This window comes from Aethina tumida, chromosome 2, assembly GCF_024364675.1.
Source record: "Aethina tumida isolate Nest 87 chromosome 2, icAetTumi1.1, whole genome shotgun sequence".
In the NCBI taxonomy this organism is placed as follows: Eukaryota; Metazoa; Arthropoda; class Insecta; order Coleoptera; family Nitidulidae; genus Aethina; species Aethina tumida.
In genome coordinates this window covers 5,454,070-5,474,535 of record NC_065436.1, presented here as the reverse complement: position 1 = coordinate 5,474,535, position 20,466 = coordinate 5,454,070, and the positions used below count along the sequence as shown (strand labels likewise).

The 20,466-nt window shown below is 27.0% G+C and overlaps 2 protein-coding genes across 2 annotated transcripts in view; both read left to right on the top strand.

Moving 5' to 3' along the window:
- Positions 1-6,626, top strand: part of LOC109605799 (glycosyltransferase 25 family member) — a 41,509-nt gene extending 34,883 nt beyond the window's left edge. The window contains exons 7-8 of the mRNA XM_049962756.1: positions 2,014-2,384; positions 6,301-6,626. Of these exons, the coding sequence (XP_049818713.1) occupies positions 2,014-2,383 (370 nt within the window). The 3' untranslated portion in view covers position 2,384; positions 6,301-6,626. The remainder of the gene's footprint in view (positions 1-2,013; positions 2,385-6,300) is intronic.
- A 10,260-nt stretch (positions 6,627-16,886) lies between these two features.
- Positions 16,887-20,466, top strand: LOC109606022 (major antigen-like). The gene is made up of 12 exons (XM_020022596.2): positions 16,887-16,935; positions 17,044-17,087; positions 17,141-17,179; positions 17,234-17,530; positions 17,582-18,013; positions 18,069-18,235; positions 18,287-18,418; positions 18,475-18,707; positions 18,786-18,901; positions 19,511-19,602; positions 19,664-19,997; positions 20,298-20,466. Exons 3-12 carry the CDS (start codon positions 17,177-17,179, stop codon positions 20,418-20,420), a joined length of 1,929 nt encoding a protein of 642 aa, XP_019878155.2. The 5' UTR covers positions 16,887-16,935; positions 17,044-17,087; positions 17,141-17,176; the 3' UTR covers positions 20,421-20,466.

The window sequence follows — 20,466 nt, the reverse complement described above, 5'->3', positions numbered from 1 at the left end:
AATATGTGCTTTGCATAAATCAAAAACAAATATGTTTTTCAAGAGGGGCTAGTACATAAATATTAGCATGTGTTTTATTTACAAATCAAAAATGTGTTTTGATTTTGGGGTACATTTTACAGGGAGTTGGAGGTGTATTTAATTAGCAGTATTGTAGATGTGAATTAATTTTAGCTAACAACAGCTACGTGCATAAATTTTGTTACAAAGTTACTCATGTATTTTACTCAGCACGTGTAAGATTCTCGTAAACTTATTAATAATTGTCAATTTTACCCCGATTCAAATAAGGAAAAGTTCCAAGTAAACCGTGAAGTTTTTAATTAAATCAGTTAGTTTTCTTAATAAGCATTTAACTTGATTAAAGGTTATTAAATAAATGTACTCGGGGGCCAAATAATGGAGATCATCAGTTGTAACTTGACTGTCTTTGACTTTAGCTTCAAAACTGAGATTCTTTGAACTATCAACGTATGTATGAAATTTATAATTAGTAATAATTTATTAGGACCGAAAGAAACAAGAAGAGATACTTAAATAAGGCTAAATAAGTCAATTGTTTCTCGTATTATTAAAAAATTTAGACACTGGCTACGAAAAATTTGTCTGAGTTTGAAAAAGAAAATCAATAACTGGATAATTCGACAATCCAACCTTATGATGGATTGATGATTCAATTCAGACATATATATGTAACATTTTAGAAACCAAGAATATATTATAATATAGTATAAAACAACAATATTAACTTTAACAGTTCACATTAAATAAAAGAATTGTGGCTAAAATAGTTAACATTTTAAAACGTTGCTATAATAATGATCGTTACTCCATGTTTCTTTAGTAATAAATTTTAAATAACTTAAAATCATATAAAGTTGTCAATAAAAATAAAACCGAGAATAAAATTTGTTATTCTATTTCTACACAAGAAATACAGTGGCAAATAATAGTTTCAACCTAAAATATATATACCCAAATATAGCAATAAATAATGTATTGTGGTTTAATATCTGTATTAGAGGAGAAGCATTAAAATAGATAGTAGGATTTACGACATATTCGTGAACCTATTTATGATCCTGATACACCGAGTTGTTATTCTGGAATCTTCATTCATCCATTTTCATGCAAGGTAAATATCAAAGAGGAAATCGGAGCATATTGATTTAAAAGTTTTATTTTAGATTTATATTCACTTTTTCGATTAACAAACCGTTAGTTATTGATATGTTAAAAATATGAAATATTACCTATGTTATGGATTTAAGCAGCAGTTTTTACCATTATGAATTTCAGTTTTATTTTCAGGTTTCATACATAATTTGAAAAATACAGTATATGAATTGTCTTAATTATTTTGGGGTGACAGAAAAAAAGAACTTATTTAATATATGATATTTACTTCATTTATATAATAATAAGAATTTAATTTCACTTTTTATTTAATTTAAAAATGAAAAATATGATAAAAAGGTCTCAGATAATAAAAAATGTTATGAATATAGGCAACAGTTTTTTCAATTATGAATTTCAGTTTTATTTTCTGGTTTCATATATAATTTGAAAAATACAGTACATGAAGTGTCTTAATTATTTTGACATTCAGTACTAAAAGTACTGGATGAAATATTTAGACAATATACACTGAAATTATTTTTATATCATTTTTTTAAATAAATTAAGGAGTCAGTTTTAAGGAAAATGTATGAAGATTTATTTAAAAAAATACAATGTATTTTAAAGATAATAATAAAAATACAATAATTAAATGGAAAAGATATTTTGGATAATAGAACTGAGAAAAAGATTTTATGTAAAAATTGGTTACTACAAATTTTGTGTCTAGTATTCTTTAATTTCTGCTTTAACAATGAATAATTTAGGTAGTGTATCATTTACAAAGCTGCCTACAAAGATAATAACCAGTACTAAAGGTGAAAAGGCTTATCACAGCGATTAGTTACGTCAGACGCAATCCAAACTTCTTTCACACGTCTCCATTTCTTGCAGATACTTCGGCCGAAAGCGCCTGCAAGAAGCCGACGAGCCTTGGGTGGAGGGCAGTAATTTACTGGTTCACGCCGGCTACTCCTATTGGACCCTGGGGTACGTGCTCAGCCAGAAAGGGGCCCAGAAGCTGCTAAACGCCGATCCATTATCACGACTGGTGCCTGTTGACGAATACTTACCGATACTGTTCGATAAACACCCGCAGGACGCCTGGAAGGTTCACTTTCCACGCCGTGATCTGGTCGCTTTTTCGGCGGCGCCTCTCCTGCTTTATCCCACGCATTACACGGGCGACGAGGGATACATTAGCGATACCGAGGACTCGGTTATCGTCAACGAGGTCAAATCCACACCCAGAGATGATCTTTAACGTAAGTTTATGTCTTGCGGACCCGTTTCAGATGTGACCTGTCTTATTCTACCACAATATCCAACGGGAATCAAACTGTATGTCATTTCTATGGGCTGCTTTACTATTTTAGTTTCAGTTAGCTAAACTACTAAGCAGTAACATAAGAACAGTTATAACCATTTAAGTTGAAATAAATTAAAAAACAAAGCTGTTTTGGGGCACTAAATAATAAATACTTGTTTCAATTAATTAATAACGTTATAAAAAAGAGTAAAAAAAAATACAAACTAAGCTATAATATTTCAATTTTATGGTCAACATTTCAAATGTGAGTTGTATCATAAAATGTGGTCAATTAAATTAATCAAGAATCATAAAAAGTGAGCCAATTTAATCAGTAAAGTATGAAACGGTTGATAAAATTAACGATTTGCTGAAACAAATTAATAAACTAAATGGTCATATTTATTTAATGTACAGTCACATATAAAAAAGTGTAAATGAAACAATAAAATAGGATGTAGGTGATAATCAGAAACTAATTGTAATTAATAATATTCAATAAGTAAAAAAAATATATTTTTTTTCTATTATATATAATTATGATGACCAAATTAAGTTTAGTTTTTACGAGAACTTTTGAATTCTGTGGGGATATACCCTATAATATTTTTGCAGTAAATGTAATTTCACATGTAGGTATTACACAGTTCTCATTTTGTGCCTCAGACATAATTAAAAACAGTCTCAAAAGTATACATTCGTATACGTTCGTACAATTACACAACCACTGATGACGTCAGTAGCTTTTACTAGCGTTAAAAATTAATTGTAAAACTGTTTTGTATGCTGCACCATCGTTTTGAACTTTGATAGATATTTTTCAATTAAGTAAATAAATATCGTTTATATTCTCATTGGGTAAATATTAATGGTTTATCAATTTTTCATGTAGATTTGATGATTTATTAACAACTATTCAAAGAGACATTTTATTAAGTTAGACTAATTATCTCTTTTACTGTATGAACATTTCATTTTAACTGCTTATTTATTTATATTTTACGATATTTTAAAGAATGTTTGTAATATTATACTCTTCTATTAAATTAATTACTGTGCAACTTTTTAATTTATAAAGTTTAATACAGCTTAATTAGTATTTATTTTCCTAGTTAGTAAAGAAAATAATCATTTTGTTTCAAAGTAAATAAAATCAAAACGATAATTTTATTTTGAGACACTGCATATTTATTTGTTGTTTTATGAGTATATTCATTAACTACCCGTAAAAAAAACAAAAATAATATATCAAGTATAATTATAATAGTTTAATAATTTTAATAATTAAAAATTTATGTAAACACATAAATTTAAAATAATAAATATTTAGTACTTCCACAAATCATATTTGATTAAATTAACCCTAAAATTATTTAACTTTTCACTGGAAATTTATCATTTCTCATTGACAATAAAGGAAAAACTATAAAATATGTTTAATATTTAATATACAGGTTGAATTATTAAAAGTGTAATAAAATTTCTGTGAATCAGGTCCTGAGTAAAAATTTTAATATCAAGGGATGTTAAGAATCTGGGGGTGACAGAAAAAAGGAACTTATTTAATATATGATATTTACTTTATTTATATATATTTATAATAAGAATTTAATTTCACTTTTTATTTAATTCAAAAATGAAAAATAAGATAACAAAGCCTCAGATAATACAAAATGAAGAATTTCGATTTATATTATATTAATAATTTAAAGGTATAATAAAACACTTTTTTGATTTTGATGTTGGATGTAAAACTAATAATAAGCTTAAAATTTTTCTCTAAAATAAATAGTAATTTTTTATAAATTTATATTAGTAAAAATATTGCTTTATTTATAGACAATATTTAATATTTCCCAAATTTGTGAATTTGCATAAACTAATGATATCCAAAGTGTTATTAAAATTTTGAAATTTGGCGAATGCGTTGTAATATCTTTGTTTTAGAAGGGTTCACGAGATATTAAATAAATTCTTTTAGAAACGTTATTAGTTAAGTTAAGAGGTAATTGACAATATAACTGTGGTTCAGATATATTGACTTAAGTGCACAAATTTAATGAATATCTTAATATTGTTAAGTTAAATTTTAGATTTATAAAAATGGCGAATGCGCCCTTATTAAAATTAATTATTTTGTATATAGAATAATGTGAATGTCTATGTTTATGTTTGAGATAGTGAACAATTTATTTCTGTTTCATTTTATGAAGAAATATGTTGAATATACTTTTATTAATTTTTTTTAGTTTGTAATACTCTACAATTTTTTAGTTGACTCTTTGATTTTATTTTTTTAAATTTATTTTGGAAACGATATTAGTTCAGTTGAGAAGAGAAATATATTGAATCTTTGGTTCGGATGTATTGTGACATAAGTGCACAAATTTAATGAATATCTTAATGTTGTTAAATCTAATATTTTAGAAGTTTAAAAAATGGCGAATGCGCCCTTACGAAAATTAATTATTTTGTATATAGAATAATGTGTATGTCTGTGTTTATGTTTGGGATAGTGAACAACTTACTTCTGTTTCATTTTATGAAAAAATATGTTATTATTTTTTTTAGTTTAATTTAGTTATATAACTCAACAATTTCTTACTTAATTGACTCTTTGATTTTATTTTTATAAATTTATTTTATTTTGGTTCAGATATATTAACTAAGTGCACAAATTTAATGAATATCTTAATATTATTAAATCTAACATTTTAGATGTATAAAAATGGCGAATGCTCCCTTACTAATTAATTATTTTGTATATAGAATAATATGTATATTTATGTTTATGTTTGAGATAGTGAACAATTTATTTCTGTTTTATTTTATGAAGAAATATGTTGAATATACTTTCATTATTTTTTTAGATTAATTTTATTATATAGGTGAATAATACTCTACAATTTCTTAGATATTTGGCTATTTGATTTTAATTTTTTTTTTAATTTATTTTAGAAAAGATATTAGTTCAGTTGAGAAGTGAAATCCATGGTTCAGATATGTTGATACAAGTGTACAAATTTAATGAATATTGTACTAGTGAACCTAACATGGAGTGTTTAAAAAATGGCGAATGCGTCATAAAAAATCATCATCATTATATATAGAATAACTATGACTATATTTACTAAACTAATACTAAACAGTTTATTTCAATTTCATTTGATGAAAAAACTTATTGGTTATACTTTCATGAGTTTTTTTAATTTAATTTAGTTATGTAATAATCAACAATTTCTTAGTTATTTGATTTTTTTTAATTTTAAAACTTTTTAGTTCAGGCAAGGGGTAAAAGATAAGGTATCTCAGAATAAGATATATTGACGCAAGTACACAAATTTAATTAATTTCTTAATATTATTAAGTTTAATATATTAGAAATATTTTTAAAAAATGGCGAATGAGCCTATACGAAAATACATTTTCGTGTAGACTAATATGCATGTCTAAATTTATGTTTGAGATTGTGAACAGTTTATTTCTATTTCATTTCATGAAAATACATATTGATAATACTTTCATGAGTTTTTTGCTTTAATTTAGTTATGTAATAGTCAACAATTTCTTAGTTATTTGACATACTGGAACGATATCTGCTTGGGCTATCGAATAATCATTTATTTATGATTGAAGCAAATGAAAATAGCTTCGTAGCTCAACATTAGTTAATGTATCATCAGATTATTTGATACACGTACTCAATTGGATGAATTACTTTAGCCTTTATGATGAAATTAATAATCAGTCAGATATAAATTATTAATTGAACTCTGGAATAATTATTATGTATATGCCTTTGAATTAAATATAGTGGTATAATAATAATAAAGTGAGTTTAAATTTATGTAAGACAATTCTTTTTGTTTCAGATCGATGGACTTACGGATGTTTTATGAATAAGCCAGAAACTAAACCGGATTAAAGACAATCATTTATTTGTAATCTAATAAAATAGTACAAAATGTACTTACTGTATTATCTTCTATTTAGTATTTTGCATGACAATTTATTAACGTAAGATCATCAAGTTCCTTAGAAGTGTGTGTAAATTAATTAATTGATTGTTAAAACTAAATCATAATAGTGTAGTGTACAATTTAGAATGTGATTTTAATGTGGCCATTTATTTGCTTTAAGAAGTGCCTTATTTAAACCATAATTATATTTTTACTAGAGTATTTATATAAATAAAAAATAACATACTTGGCGTTTTATTGAATCCCACATAACAAATACCATTTTTAATGTACCCCCGTGATCGACTGGTCCAGTTTTTTGTTCAATAGCTCCGCAACAAACTTTCGGGACAGCTTAAAATGTACCTTCGGAGATGCATTTGTCTTCGCACGTTTTTCACGTCAATCGATATGCTTTCATCGGTTGACACACGTACTGTGTATAAAAAAAACGGATCGCTGGACTTAAATTCTAATCAAAAGTTACGAGGCTTGCGGCCAGACGTACGAGATTAATCAAACGAATCCCGTACAAAAAATAACCGCAACCAAATTTCTGGAATAAAAATCATATTTGTGTGGTCGTAAATCTGTTACATGTTAATAAGTCTTTGATTTTGTTACAGGATAATTTATTATGTGCACAATAGTTTTGGCGTTGGGTAACAGCTGCAGCTGCATTGTTAGATGTACTTCCCAAACACGTACTTTATAGTGTACTTATTTTAAACAGCTTAACAGCTTGTAAATTTTCGTTAGAGTTTTGTTGTGTGTAAACTCGGAGATCAAGTGCCTTATGATTTATTGTATCATTTACTTGATTAAATACCTACATTAAAATAATTCATAAGTTTAATTAAGCATAATTCATTTTATGAATGGTGTACAAAAGTGGTTATTGGATAATAATGCATTATGTAATAGTATTTACCCAATATAAATATTTTAATGTCGGTGATTTGAATCAAAACTTAATGGTATGAATTTTAAGCATCAAAAAATAAATCAATAATGAAAAGTACATTTCAATTCACTTAACTTCTTAGAGCTTTTCAGGTACTTTATTAAAATGTTTTGTGCCTCAACAACAAAGAATTAGACTAGTGCCAAAGTTGTGTTCTCCGATGGACAACATACTTTAATACATCTAAAATATTCATCGATGTTAGCGTAAGTATCTGGAGTTCCCTAAAACCAGATTTACAGGATTATCTTGTTCCCAAGCCAAATATACACCATATTGCTCTTTTCTACAGTTTAAATACCTTTCCTGCTTTGCCTTATCCCACATTAAAATTCCATAACTGAGGATAATGTGGAAATTTGAATAATATCTAGGCCTTTGCACTTCTGGGGAAGTAATGGCTGTTGACCCACTTAAGCAATAAAAGTGTTTGTCTACAGTTTTTTGTCCAATTTAGTTTAAAAGTTTATATTCAGCATACAGTAGTGGGTACTGTAATAGCCATTAAATATTTTAACCATAATTTTAATGTGAACAGACAAATTAATATTAATTTACTATTGTATTATAAAAACTATGTTTATAAATCAGAAAGATGGATGCATGGGTTAAAGCAGGTAAAGATTAATGGTACTGGACCATTTTAAAAAATTGCTATAATAAAAGGTAAATATATATAACAATATATTTTAGCCATAACTTTTATTTAATGGGAACTGTTAAAATAATATTAATTTATGGTTTATGCTGTATATAACTAAAATATTCTTATTATAAAAAATGTTACATATATTCTTCTGAATTGAGTTGGAAATAAGTATTTGGTATTATTTTAAAATACATACGTACAATTTAATATCATAAACTTCATAATTTAGAAGAAAAATGATTCTTTTGACTATTTTGATTATCACAGCCACTTTAGACATATTTAAGATTTAATGTTCACTTTAATTTTCTTCAAATAGTAAAACTGAAATATCTTAAAATCGGCTGTAATAATCAAAATAAACAAAGGAACTTTTTTTCTTCTAAATTATGTAAAGAATAAGAAAAAAATATTCAGTGGCGAGAAAAATTGGGCGAGAAAAAGAGTAAAACCCGTCAAATCTATGCTACTGTGTCATTATGAAAAAGTTTACAACATTCAATTATAGTATTGAATATATATATATATATATATATATAAAATATACCAAATTTTAACACGATTGGACGAAAGTATATAGGAAATATAACTAAAAACAATTTTTAAAATTTTAATTTGAGGGGCTGTATTTTCCTCAGGAGAAACTTTAGAAAATTAGAAGAAAAAATTATAATTGGTCCCAATTTAACATATTTTAATTGATTAATTAAATTTTATTTTTAGGGGCTGTATTTTCTTCAGGAGAAACTTTAGAAAGTTATAAGAAAAAATTAGAATTGGTCCCAATTTAACATATTTTAATTGATTAATTACATTTTCATTTGGGAGGCTGTATTTTCTTCAGGAGAAACCTTAGTAAATTAGAAGAAAAAATTAGAATTGGTCCCAATTTAACATATTTTAATTGATTAATTAAATTTTAATTTGATGGGCTGTATTTTCTTCAGGAGAAACTTTAGAAAATTAGAAGAAAAAATTAGAATTGGTCCCAATTTAACATATTTTAATTGGTTAATTAAATTTTAATTTGAGGGGCTGTATTTTCTTCAGGAAAAACTTTAGAAAAGTAGAAGAAAAAATTAGAATTGGTCTCTATTTAACATATTTTAATTAATTAATTAAATTTTATTTTGAGGGGCTGTATTTTCTTCAGGAAAAACTTTAGAAAATTAGAAGAAAAAATTAGTATGGGTCTCTATTTAACATATTTTAATTAATTAATTAAATTTTATTTTGAGGGGCTGTATTTTCTTCAGAAGAAACTTTAGAAAATTAGAAGAAAAAATTATAATTGGTCCCAATTTAACATATTTTAATTAATTAATAAAATTTTAATTTAAGGGGCTGTATTTTCTTCAGGAGAAACTTTAGAAAATTAGAAGAAAACATTAGAATTGGTCCCAATTTAACATATTTTAATTGATTAATTAAATTTTAATTTGAGGGGCTGTATTTTCTTGAGGAGAAACTTTAGAAAATTAGAAGAAAAAATTACAATTGGTCCCAATTTAACATATTTTAATTGATTAATTACATTTTAATTTGAGGGGCTGTATTTTCTTCAGGAGAAACTTTAGAAAATTAGACGAAAAAATTAGAATTGGTCCCAATTTAACATATTTTAATTGGTTAATTAAATTTTAATTTGAGGGGCTGTATTTTCTTCAGGAAAAACTTTAGAAAAGTAGAAGAAAAAATTAGAATTGGTCTCTATTTAACATATTTTAATTAATTAATTAAATTTTATTTTGAGGGGCTGTATTTTCTTCAGGAAAAACTTTAGAAAATTAGAAGAAAAAATTAGTATGGGTCTCTATTTAACATATTTTAATTAATTAATTAAATTTTATTTTGAGGGGCTGTATTTTCTTCAGAAGAAACTTTAGAAAATTAGAAGAAAAAATTATAATTGGTCCCAATTTAACATATTTTAATTAATTAATAAAATTTTAATTTAAGGGGCTGTATTTTCTTCAGGAGAAACTTTAGAAAATTAGAAGAAAACATTAGAATTGGTCCCAATTTAACATATTTTAATTGATTAATTAAATTTTAATTTGAGGGGCTGTATTTTCTTGAGGAGAAACTTTAGAAAATTAGAAGAAAAAATTACAATTGGTCCCAATTTAACATATTTTAATTGATTAATTACATTTTAATTTGAGGGGCTGTATTTTCTTCAGGAGAAACTTTAGAAAATTAGACGAAAAAATTAGAATTGGTCCCAATTTAACATATTTTAATTGATTAATTGCATTTTAATTTGAGGGGCTGTATTTTCTTCAGCAGAAACTTTAAAAAATTAGAAGAAAAAATTATAATTGGTCCCAATTTAACATATTTTAATTGATTAATTACATTTTAATTTGAGGGGCTGTATTTTCTTCAGGAGAAACTTCAGAAAATTAGAAGAAAAAATTATAATTGATCCCAATTTAACATATTTTAATTAATTAATAAAATTTTAATTTAAGGGGCTGTATTTTCTTCAGGAGAAACTTTAGAAAATTAAAAGAAAAAATTAGAATTGGTCCCAATTTAACATATTTTAATTGATTAATTACATTTTAATTTGAGGGGCTGTATTTTCTTCAGGAGGAACTTTAGAAAATTTGAAGAAAAAATTATAATTGGGCTCAATTTAACATATTTTAATTAATTCATAAAATTTTAATTTAAGGGGCTGTATTTTCTTCAGGAGAAACTTTAGAAAATTGGAAGAAAAAATTAGAATTGGTCCCAATTTAACATATTTTAATTGATCAATTAAATTTTAATTTGATGGGCTGTATTTTCTTCAGGAGAAACTTTAGAAAATTAGAAGAAAAAATTAGAATTGGTCTATATTTAAATTTTAAATAATGGTGGATGCGTCCCAATTAAAATTTTATTGTAATTAAGTAAATTTAATTTGACGTATATAACAAATTGCAACAGCAATGTTAAAATAGCATCAATAAAACGAGAAAAAATTGACTTATTTAGTTGTAAACCCTTAGTCGTCCCTTTTAGTCATCTCTTCTTGTTTCTCTCAGTCTTGGTGATGGTGAATTACAATTTTTTTATAATTTCATTTAATAATTAAATAATTATAATATGCAAAAGATAGTTAGTAAGTCAATTTAAATGAACAGAGACCAATGAAAGACCATAAATTATAATTTGTTTTCTTTAGAATATTTTTATGTTTTAAATAAGTTATAATATTTTTTTACAGGTTCAAAGTTAAAAGCAGTCGTAACTGATGATTACATCAACCTCGGATTTTTGTAGTAAAGATGAAAATCATTTTTATGATGTAGTTCATTATTTTTGTAAACTCCTCCATTATTTTTATGAACCATCAATTTGTATAATTATAAATTAACCAAATTACCCCTACATCTCCTTCGAATGCTTTTAAGGATAACAAGGACAACTAAAAAAATAATTTATATAATCACGTCATAACATTTAGATAACAAAACTGAAGAAAACCGCTGTTGAATAATCTGCAGGGACGTTACGAGAAGCGATTGCTTTGATTTACAATCACGGCAATCACAAAAAGTGAGTTAAACGTTGCGTAACCAAATAATACGAGTTTTGTGGTCCGTTGGTTCCACGATATCCTTTGAACGTCGTTCCCAATGTCATTGATTGAGGCATTTATTGCACAATTTATTGCTCGTCCGACCGACTACGCACCTACTCATGAAAAAATATGATGAACAACTGAAAAAATAGGCACTAGTACACAACATTTACACTTTTTTTATAGTAGATATTTAATTAACACTATATATTCAGTATAGCCAATGCATCATTATTAATTAATTATTAAAAACTGAGGTATAAACTACAATAAAAAATAATGTCAGGTGCAGTTTTAATCAATAATATAAAAAAAATTAAAATAACGTTGAATTTTTGTAAGGACAGGCATTAAAAAATAAAATGTGTGCAAAACAATGTTAAAATCTATTGATTGGTTTTTAATAAATTTTTTGACGAATTGAATAAGTGACATTTGCAGGATTAAAATTTAAAATTTTACGATCCACACAAAATAAATAAAAAATCCTATTTTTTTATGGTCCACATAAAGGTGAATAAAAAAAGCACCCATTTTTATTTACTAACTGCTGTGAGGCAAAATTACGGTTATTATTTTATTAAATAGAACACTAAATACATAATTTTTTCTGTGATATTTAATAATTGTATAACTACAATGGTGTACAAATTAAAAAATATGTATAATAAATATGAACAACAGTATTAACAACATACAGTGGTGGAAAGAAGTGTGTTAAAGCCATTGTCGAATGTAATTTAGGGATAATTCTTCAATAGTAGCGTCAACCACCACTATCGAAATGTGGAACAAAACCCTCTTCTGTTTCATCATCGTCATTCATTTTAACAACTTAGATACAAGCACTGCATTCTGCAGTTGTTGGTGAGAATATGTTAATGATTAATAAAAGTTTTCTAAACGCTTTTACATAAAAATGTTATATTTTAAGATACCACGATTATTTTATTTCTACATAAAATTTTAATGTGATCTATTTCAGATACATTTTTATCATCCCTCGATTTTAATGAATAATATTATAGTTCAAAAGATAAACAATATTAAACTGCATACATGCCATAAAAATTGTATGTTTTATTACAAAAATATTGGACAAATAATGAATTTTTATGAATAATAAAACTTCTCCACTGAATTTAACAATTTTCAAAATATGTACATGTAAGAAACGTTGCATTGGAATCTGACAAATTTTCTCAGATGTTTATGACACTTGACAAAAGATTTCTCCATTGTTCATTCATTTGAGTCTTGTAAATTTGTGGTCCGTTGAAATTTTCTGTAATTTTAACAGTAAAACTGAAATGGATATCCTGATTATTCCTGAAATCATAAGATTTTATTACAACTACGAAGCATTCCAAGATGTTAAAAAGTTTTTAGTACAAGAGTCGTAACATGTCTATCAATTCTTTTTCATCCTAAGACATATTTATACCAAAAAAATTATTTTAAATTTCTTAGATAAGATGTGATAATTACGATACTTTCATTCAGTAATTGAAAAAATTACAGTGCTTATTAAATAAAGGCTTTATCACATTAAAGTTGTTATTGTAACAAGTTTTCAATAATACATTATGTAATTCCCGTAATTTAATTTTGATCATCCGCCTTCTCCGAACTATCAGAAACTCATCCACAGCATATTAATATACAAACATTCAATAATATTCTTGTCATGTTGCTAATCAAATTGGATGACAGATTTCATAAGTACCATTTCAGTGTTTGAAATTAGTTTTTGTGTTACGTTTATTTAGATAAAGTTTGTGTGAGTTCAGCCTATCAACTTTATTCAAATATAGTGGTGGAAAAAATATGAAATATTTTTAAAAATGAGATTTTTCATATATGTTGTAATGGTGTTAAACAAATTCGTTAGTTTGTTATTACAGTTTTTGTTTATCTTTTTTTTTGTCTTTTTACCGGATACGTTTTTTTGACTTGGGAAGAGTATGGAATATTATTCAATTGTACTTAAATTTTTAACATTTTTAGTTGGAATCAACGTAGTAATGCCTAAACACGTTTACTTTTCACTTCAATTTAAGAAAAGAGTAATTGAACTTTGTGAAAGTGTATGAAGTAAATAAATATTCCATACTTTTTTCCTCCACTGAATATTGTTTAAATATTTTTACAATTTGTGGCCTTTATTGCATCTATGTTTTAACAGTATAAATTTATCTACTATTTAATACGTGGTAAAGAGGTTTGCCACATATTTCGATTAAAGTCTTTGACCAACTTAGGTTGTTCAGGTCGTTACCTAAGCAAAAATTCAATTCTCCCTCTTGTATGCATAAAGTTTTATCCGAATTACCTAAACTTCGACAAATCCCCAGTTATTTTAAATTCACTTTCCTATAAACCAGTTTGATTTAGGTCCATTGAAGCTTTGTCGATACAATTTTTTTATACACTTTTTGATACTTTGAAGGCCTTAATAAATTGCCATCACAAATTGAATGAATTATATTTAATTAATTATAAACTTTTGAACTAAGAAGTATCCTTATTTTGATCATACCAAATGACCCAATTTATTTAAAATGGCTGTTGTTGTTGAAAATTGAGGAAAGGCAAACCAATGATACTGTAAACTATATTTATTTCGGTGCTTGTCGAAAAAGTTGAGGCAAAGTTCATGAAAATACATCATGTCATTTAAACACTAAAATTTTTGTTTAAGCTTCATTTCAAGACAACAATAAATATTCTATTGGTATTTCGACTATAAAAAAAATTTAGGAAACTTTTAATAAAAGGTATCAAATAAAAGTTTTTATGTACATATTTTAATTTTTGCATAAAGTTTTTACACTGCGTCAGTAAACAAATGTATGTGGATATCTTAACATTACCTAACCTGAAACAGGGATGACACAATTATAAAGTATCATATTAATAACAAATTTATAACATTAGAAATAACTGTTGATTGTAATAATAGTTCGAAATATCTGCCGTTCATACACATTATTCCCTTTTGACTAAACGTAAAATGTTTGAAATATCCATCTGAAAAAAGTATAAAAGGTTCAGCCTCAATCAATAATAAAATATGAGCTTGGGGATTATTTTCATTTTAGTGTAACCACTGCAACTTATCATCTGCGACTTGTTTATATAGAATATTCGATTTAAAATCTGAGAACAACAATAAAGTAAGCTTTGTCGAAGACCTGAACAAGCAAGGAGCAGAACGGATAATGCCATTAGTGAGTGTATTCACATTAATTATTACCCTATTAGTTGGTAAATGAGTGTCAAGTGCATGTTCGTTTGAAATAGGTGTTTAATTAAACTACGGTCACTTCCAGGTGTCGAATAATTAAAAAGACCAAACTAACAATTAAAATTAAGGATTTATCTATTATTTGTCATTTGATACGTTTACAATTAGTTCAAAACAGAGTAACTGTTGTTTTAACAAATGAAATTGTGTTCCATTGATTTGAAAAGTTGGTTTATTTTACCACAGTTTCATAGTTTTGTGTTCGTTTCTTCTAACTAATTTAGATGGTCTTCGTCTGGGTGAGAGTTGATCACTTCTGGGCGATTAGAAACTAAAACAATTTGTGAAAACTAGTAGAACAGTATCTTAACAAACTATGATGTATTAAAATTATTCACGAGATTTTTTCCTCATCATGTTTCAATTCAAAGATGACATAAACTCATACCTTAGTATTACAAACTAAATGGTTAGGTTGTAACAATACTGTTGAGACATTTACCATTGTTATTAAGTAAAAGAAGAATTTCTTGAAAAAGATTATATATATCAAAATTTTTTGTAGAAATTTCATACAAAAATAAGAAACTAACTGAAGTGTCAAATACAAATTAAACCTCCATTTAAATATTCTAATGTATATTAATTAACATTTCTGAGACAAAATTAGGTTTAGAATAAATCAATATATATTTTTTATCTCTTGTATGAAATATTTTCACAAAATATGAATAATTTTTCTTTTATATACCACACCATCCGTCATAATTATTATTATTAAAGGTTGAAAAACTATGACTTATTTTAATATTTAATTAATTTAATATATTATATGTTATGAATAAGGCACACAAAATTTTGTGAAGATCAAAGTGATTTTTCCTTTCCATGATTAAACTAAAAGAAAAACATTCATTTAAAATTTTATAATTAGGTTACAACATAATATTATTTTTATTTTTGGAAAGGAACATCTAATTTGCTTTTGCACATTCATATTAAAAATTGTTAAACCATCATTGCACATTATTAGAAATACTAATAATTTTTATATATTTACTAAAAAAAAAAAAAAAAAATTGATTATAAATAGTTAACAGAATAGGTTAATTATAATAATGGTAACACTGATGTGATTTTCTTAGTGTTAACTATGGAGATTATGGTTCAGTTCAGTTTTGTGATTAGAGATCAAATTCATCAAAAATAATTTGTGGAGACCAATAGATCGATGTCGTATAGATGCTTATTTTCTTGTTTTAAAATTAGTGAGAAAAAAAAACTTAAACAAACAAATGGACTGTAATAATACCTTATAAAAATTAATTAATGTTATTAAGTTGTTGAGAAATTTTGTTTAAATTAAAATTTTTCCCAGAAAATTTAGTTATTTCAAACAAAACAAAGAAACGGGCTGAAGTGACAAATAGAAACTAACCCTACATTTAAATATTCTTATGTAATTAACCACTTCTAGTTTTTCCATCAGCACAACCAATTTAGTTACTGATATTTTAATAGCTTGAAATAGACGATTTAGTTTCATAATATATATGTATAAAGCACACACATCAAATTTAATTTTGTGTGGATCAAAGTGGTGGCTTATCCTTTCCACATTGAAACTAGAGAAAGTGAAAGTATATCACCAGCTTAATTAAGGCCAAGAAGTTTCCCTCGGAACTTGTTAAACTCCGTTGGATTAGTTTAAATTCTCGTCTATTAACTTAACCAAACTGAAATAAGTTTTTAAAACTTAGACTTATTAAAAATTCAAGCCTGAATATCTTAAATTGTTACAGTTTATTGAACCCTTCAATGGGAAAACAATTGAATTTTATAATGTATTTTGTAGGAATTGATAATAAATGAAGAATTTTTAAAATTTCATTAATTTAATTAAACCAAAATATGGTAAAGTGTTTTTAATTATCAGTTATTAAGCAATTTTAATAGATTACATTTTTTATTTAATGTTTATTATGAGTTAAATATTGTTGTTAGAGACAGTGACATTATGTCAAAGTAGCGTTGCGTCAAATTTTCAGTATTCCTTTTTTTATTCATGAGTTGCACCGCTATGATATCTGATTTCATGCCCCTTAAATAACAAGGTACAAAACGAGGGTAATTAGCCGTTGTGTGCCAATGTTTGAAGCCTTGATTTATATTTTTTTATCAAATGCCAAGTACTGACAACAAATTTAAAACCGCATTTTTAGCACTTGAATTTATTAAAATTTTTATTATTACTTGGAAAATTTACGTAAGTCCCACTTCAGCAAAAATTACTACAACTAATAATTATTGTATTTTCAGCCTATTTCTAAGATTTGCGTCGCATAAAAAAGTATAATGGTAAGTGACAAGCTTTTTTCTGACCTGTCATAAAATGACAATGATTTGTTTCAGGCTAGGCCCCTTTCTGCACACGCTCGTTTAACTGGTAATGTTAAACCAGAGGCCAGTTACCCTCGTAGACTTACAGCGCCCAACAACAAGCACACTTTAGAACTGCAGTTCCACAACAAAAAGAAAATGCTGTCGACATTGACGAACTCCATTATGGAGAAACATAATTCGGCCCTCCAGTTGTACGAAGACCTGGTGACAATTAAGCACAAGTTAAGTCGTCTGGGAAAGAACGTGATGTTGGAGGAGCTTATTGTGGTCAATTGTCAATTCTCTCAAGAATTAAAGGAGCACCAGGTGACAATCTTTTGGTAAAAGTATGACTCTTTTAATGGTAAGTAATTGCAGCGAATTCTACCACTTAGAGAGCTGGGAGCTGGTGAAGCTATTCCAGCTGTGGATGTGAAAACGTGCCTGGAGGAGACACCACGCAAGTTAATGGAAATTTGTCACAACTTACTCAATGACAGATCTTCCATTGAGGAGTTATTGGAGAAAGTGGCCACGTCTGAAATGACGGTCGATGAGTTTTCGAGGAGCTTCCATGATTTAAAATTGGATAGCTCCAATATTCAGGACACTTTGCGTTCATTAACTGACACGTACGAGGAAAAAGTCAATGATTTTGTAGTAAAACGATTGGCACAAGGAGGTGCAAAAATTGATAAACAAATTCCGGATGCTGATGGTGTGAAGAAGTACTTAAAACAAAATAAGTTTCTTTTGTCTCAAGCAGCGATGCATGACAAAGTTATCAAAGATCTGGAACAAAAGATAAAGGTACTAAAGTAGTAAAAATAATTATTTAATTATTTATGTTAAATTATTAATTTAGACTTTAGAGCATGGAATTGACTGTGAGAAAAAAACCGTTTCGGATTTTAAAACTAGGACAGCCATGAACGTCCAAACCATAAATATATTAAAATCTAAAATAAGAACTTTAGAGAGTAAAATTAAAACAACTGAGGAAGAAAACAACAGTCTTACCAAGAAGATAAAGTAAACGTATAATCAATTGTACACAGCACAAGATAATTTTTTGTTTCGTAGAAATACGCAGGACTCTCTCAAGGTGAGAGAGACAAAATGGTTGAAGGAACGAGATGAAATGCGGAAGAACATGAAGGAGAAGGATCAGATCCTACAGAACATGTTATCAGAGAGACAGGATTTCGAATTAAAGTGTTACATTGATTACGTCGTAACTAGGGTGTATAATTGATATGATTTTTTTCCAGACGTGATGAGACGGATGCAAAAGCGGAGAGATTGGAGGGATACATTACCGAAATGCGTGAACTGAACAAACAGATGGCTGAAGTAGACAAACAACTTAAACGTGAAAGAGAAGATAAACTAGAAATTCAAGTCCAATGCGAAAAGATGACTATGGAACTGATACACATCCACAAGAATATTGAGTATCAGCGTGAATTTGCCATGATGCATCAAGGTCCATTTTGTCTAACCGGTAAGTTTCTTAGACGTATTACTATAGTAAAAATACTAATATATTATGGATGTTTACTTTTCTTAAATTCCTCCCCAGCTATAAATGTGAACGATATCAAAAATGAAGTACCTAAGCAAAACTTAGAATTAGATAATTTACTGAAGAGGGTTAATCAATTGGAGAAGGAAAGACTTGAGAAGGTCAACGTTCAGGTAAATATACTATTTGATACAAAATATTAGAATTATTTATTCAAACAAATTACTGATACGAAGAAAATTATGTAAAATTGTATTAAATTTAATCTTTCATCAGCTTTAACTCTATTTTTGACTGACAGAAACGAATGAAGTACTATAATAACCTTTTTAACAAAGTTAATTTATCTACTCCCTCTCGCCATTCTCTCTGGAAGCTAGTTATAAATTGAAAAACTAGAATATGTACTATACTCAATTCAAACTACGTACGAAGTAAAATAAATAAGTTTAGTTGCCTGATAAGCACATGGTCGCAGATATCTGATTGGCTGGTGTAGATATCTACTTCATACTGAAATTTTGCATTCAGGCATATAGAGAGTATAATGCCATTCTGGTTACATATTTATTTAATTTATTATTTATTTGAAATTACAGCCAATAATACCAGTTATAGTGTCCATTTTTATGCTAAATTATTGAATTCAAAAGAATACTCTTTTAATATCTGTCTAAAATATTATTTGCCATCCCTGTTATTTATTTCACTCCCTACCTTATGTGAATACACTATAGGATAATATAATATATTTTAATACCAATTTTTGGTAATAATTTCAGAAAAAAGACGAGTCAGTGGAAGTTCTAGACAACAACAGCATTATAGTTGATCGACATTTATGGGACAACATGAACAAATTCATCGTACTAAAGTAACATTTCAACATATAAATAAAAAGTAAGTAAAAATTTCACGTGGTGGTGGTTTTCCAGATCCAAAGAAATAAGCGAATTAAAATCGCAATACACTCAGATGTACGATTTGGTAACATCAGAGTCTCAACCTCCATCTGAGATAGAAAAATTGATACAGGAGTATCAGGAACAAGCTACAGCTCATGTACATGAATTCTTAGAGAACCAAAAGAACGCTGACAACTTTTTGTTTATAATCAGCGATCAACTGAAGCGTATCAATGAAATAGAAACAATGCTGTGTCACAAAAATTACAATGTCAAGCATTTGAAAAGGTCGAGGGAGGTTTTGCTTATTGAGAAGAATCTGCTTTTTAAATTCATTAATGAACTCAGAAAGTGTGGGAAATTGGTAAGTTTAGAAGTAAATTTGTTTTATTAGCTTAATAATTATACAGGGTGGTCCAGCTAAAATATACCTCGAGGTATTATAGTTGGAAAAGACCCTTTCGACGAAATCCAAAAACTCGTCAGGGAAACAATATTTGACATTAAATAGCAGATCCTTCAATCCCTTAAATGACGGTTTCATTCCCAATTTTCTCAAATGTTCAAAAGTTTTTTTCAAGCCTCACGGTACGTTTTACATGTACCACCTTGAATGTAGTTATTAATATTAATTTTCTTAGAGTAACACGCTAATTTATTTCAGGTAATTGAGAATTGTACTCTTAAAGATCAGACCGTCATAGATCTGAAGAATCAGATCGACTACCGAGATCAAGATATCGCTAAACTGAAGAAGGAAGTGGCGAACCTTTCAAAATTCAAGTAGACAATAAAAATGTTTAATAAATAAAATATATTTTCATGTACATCAA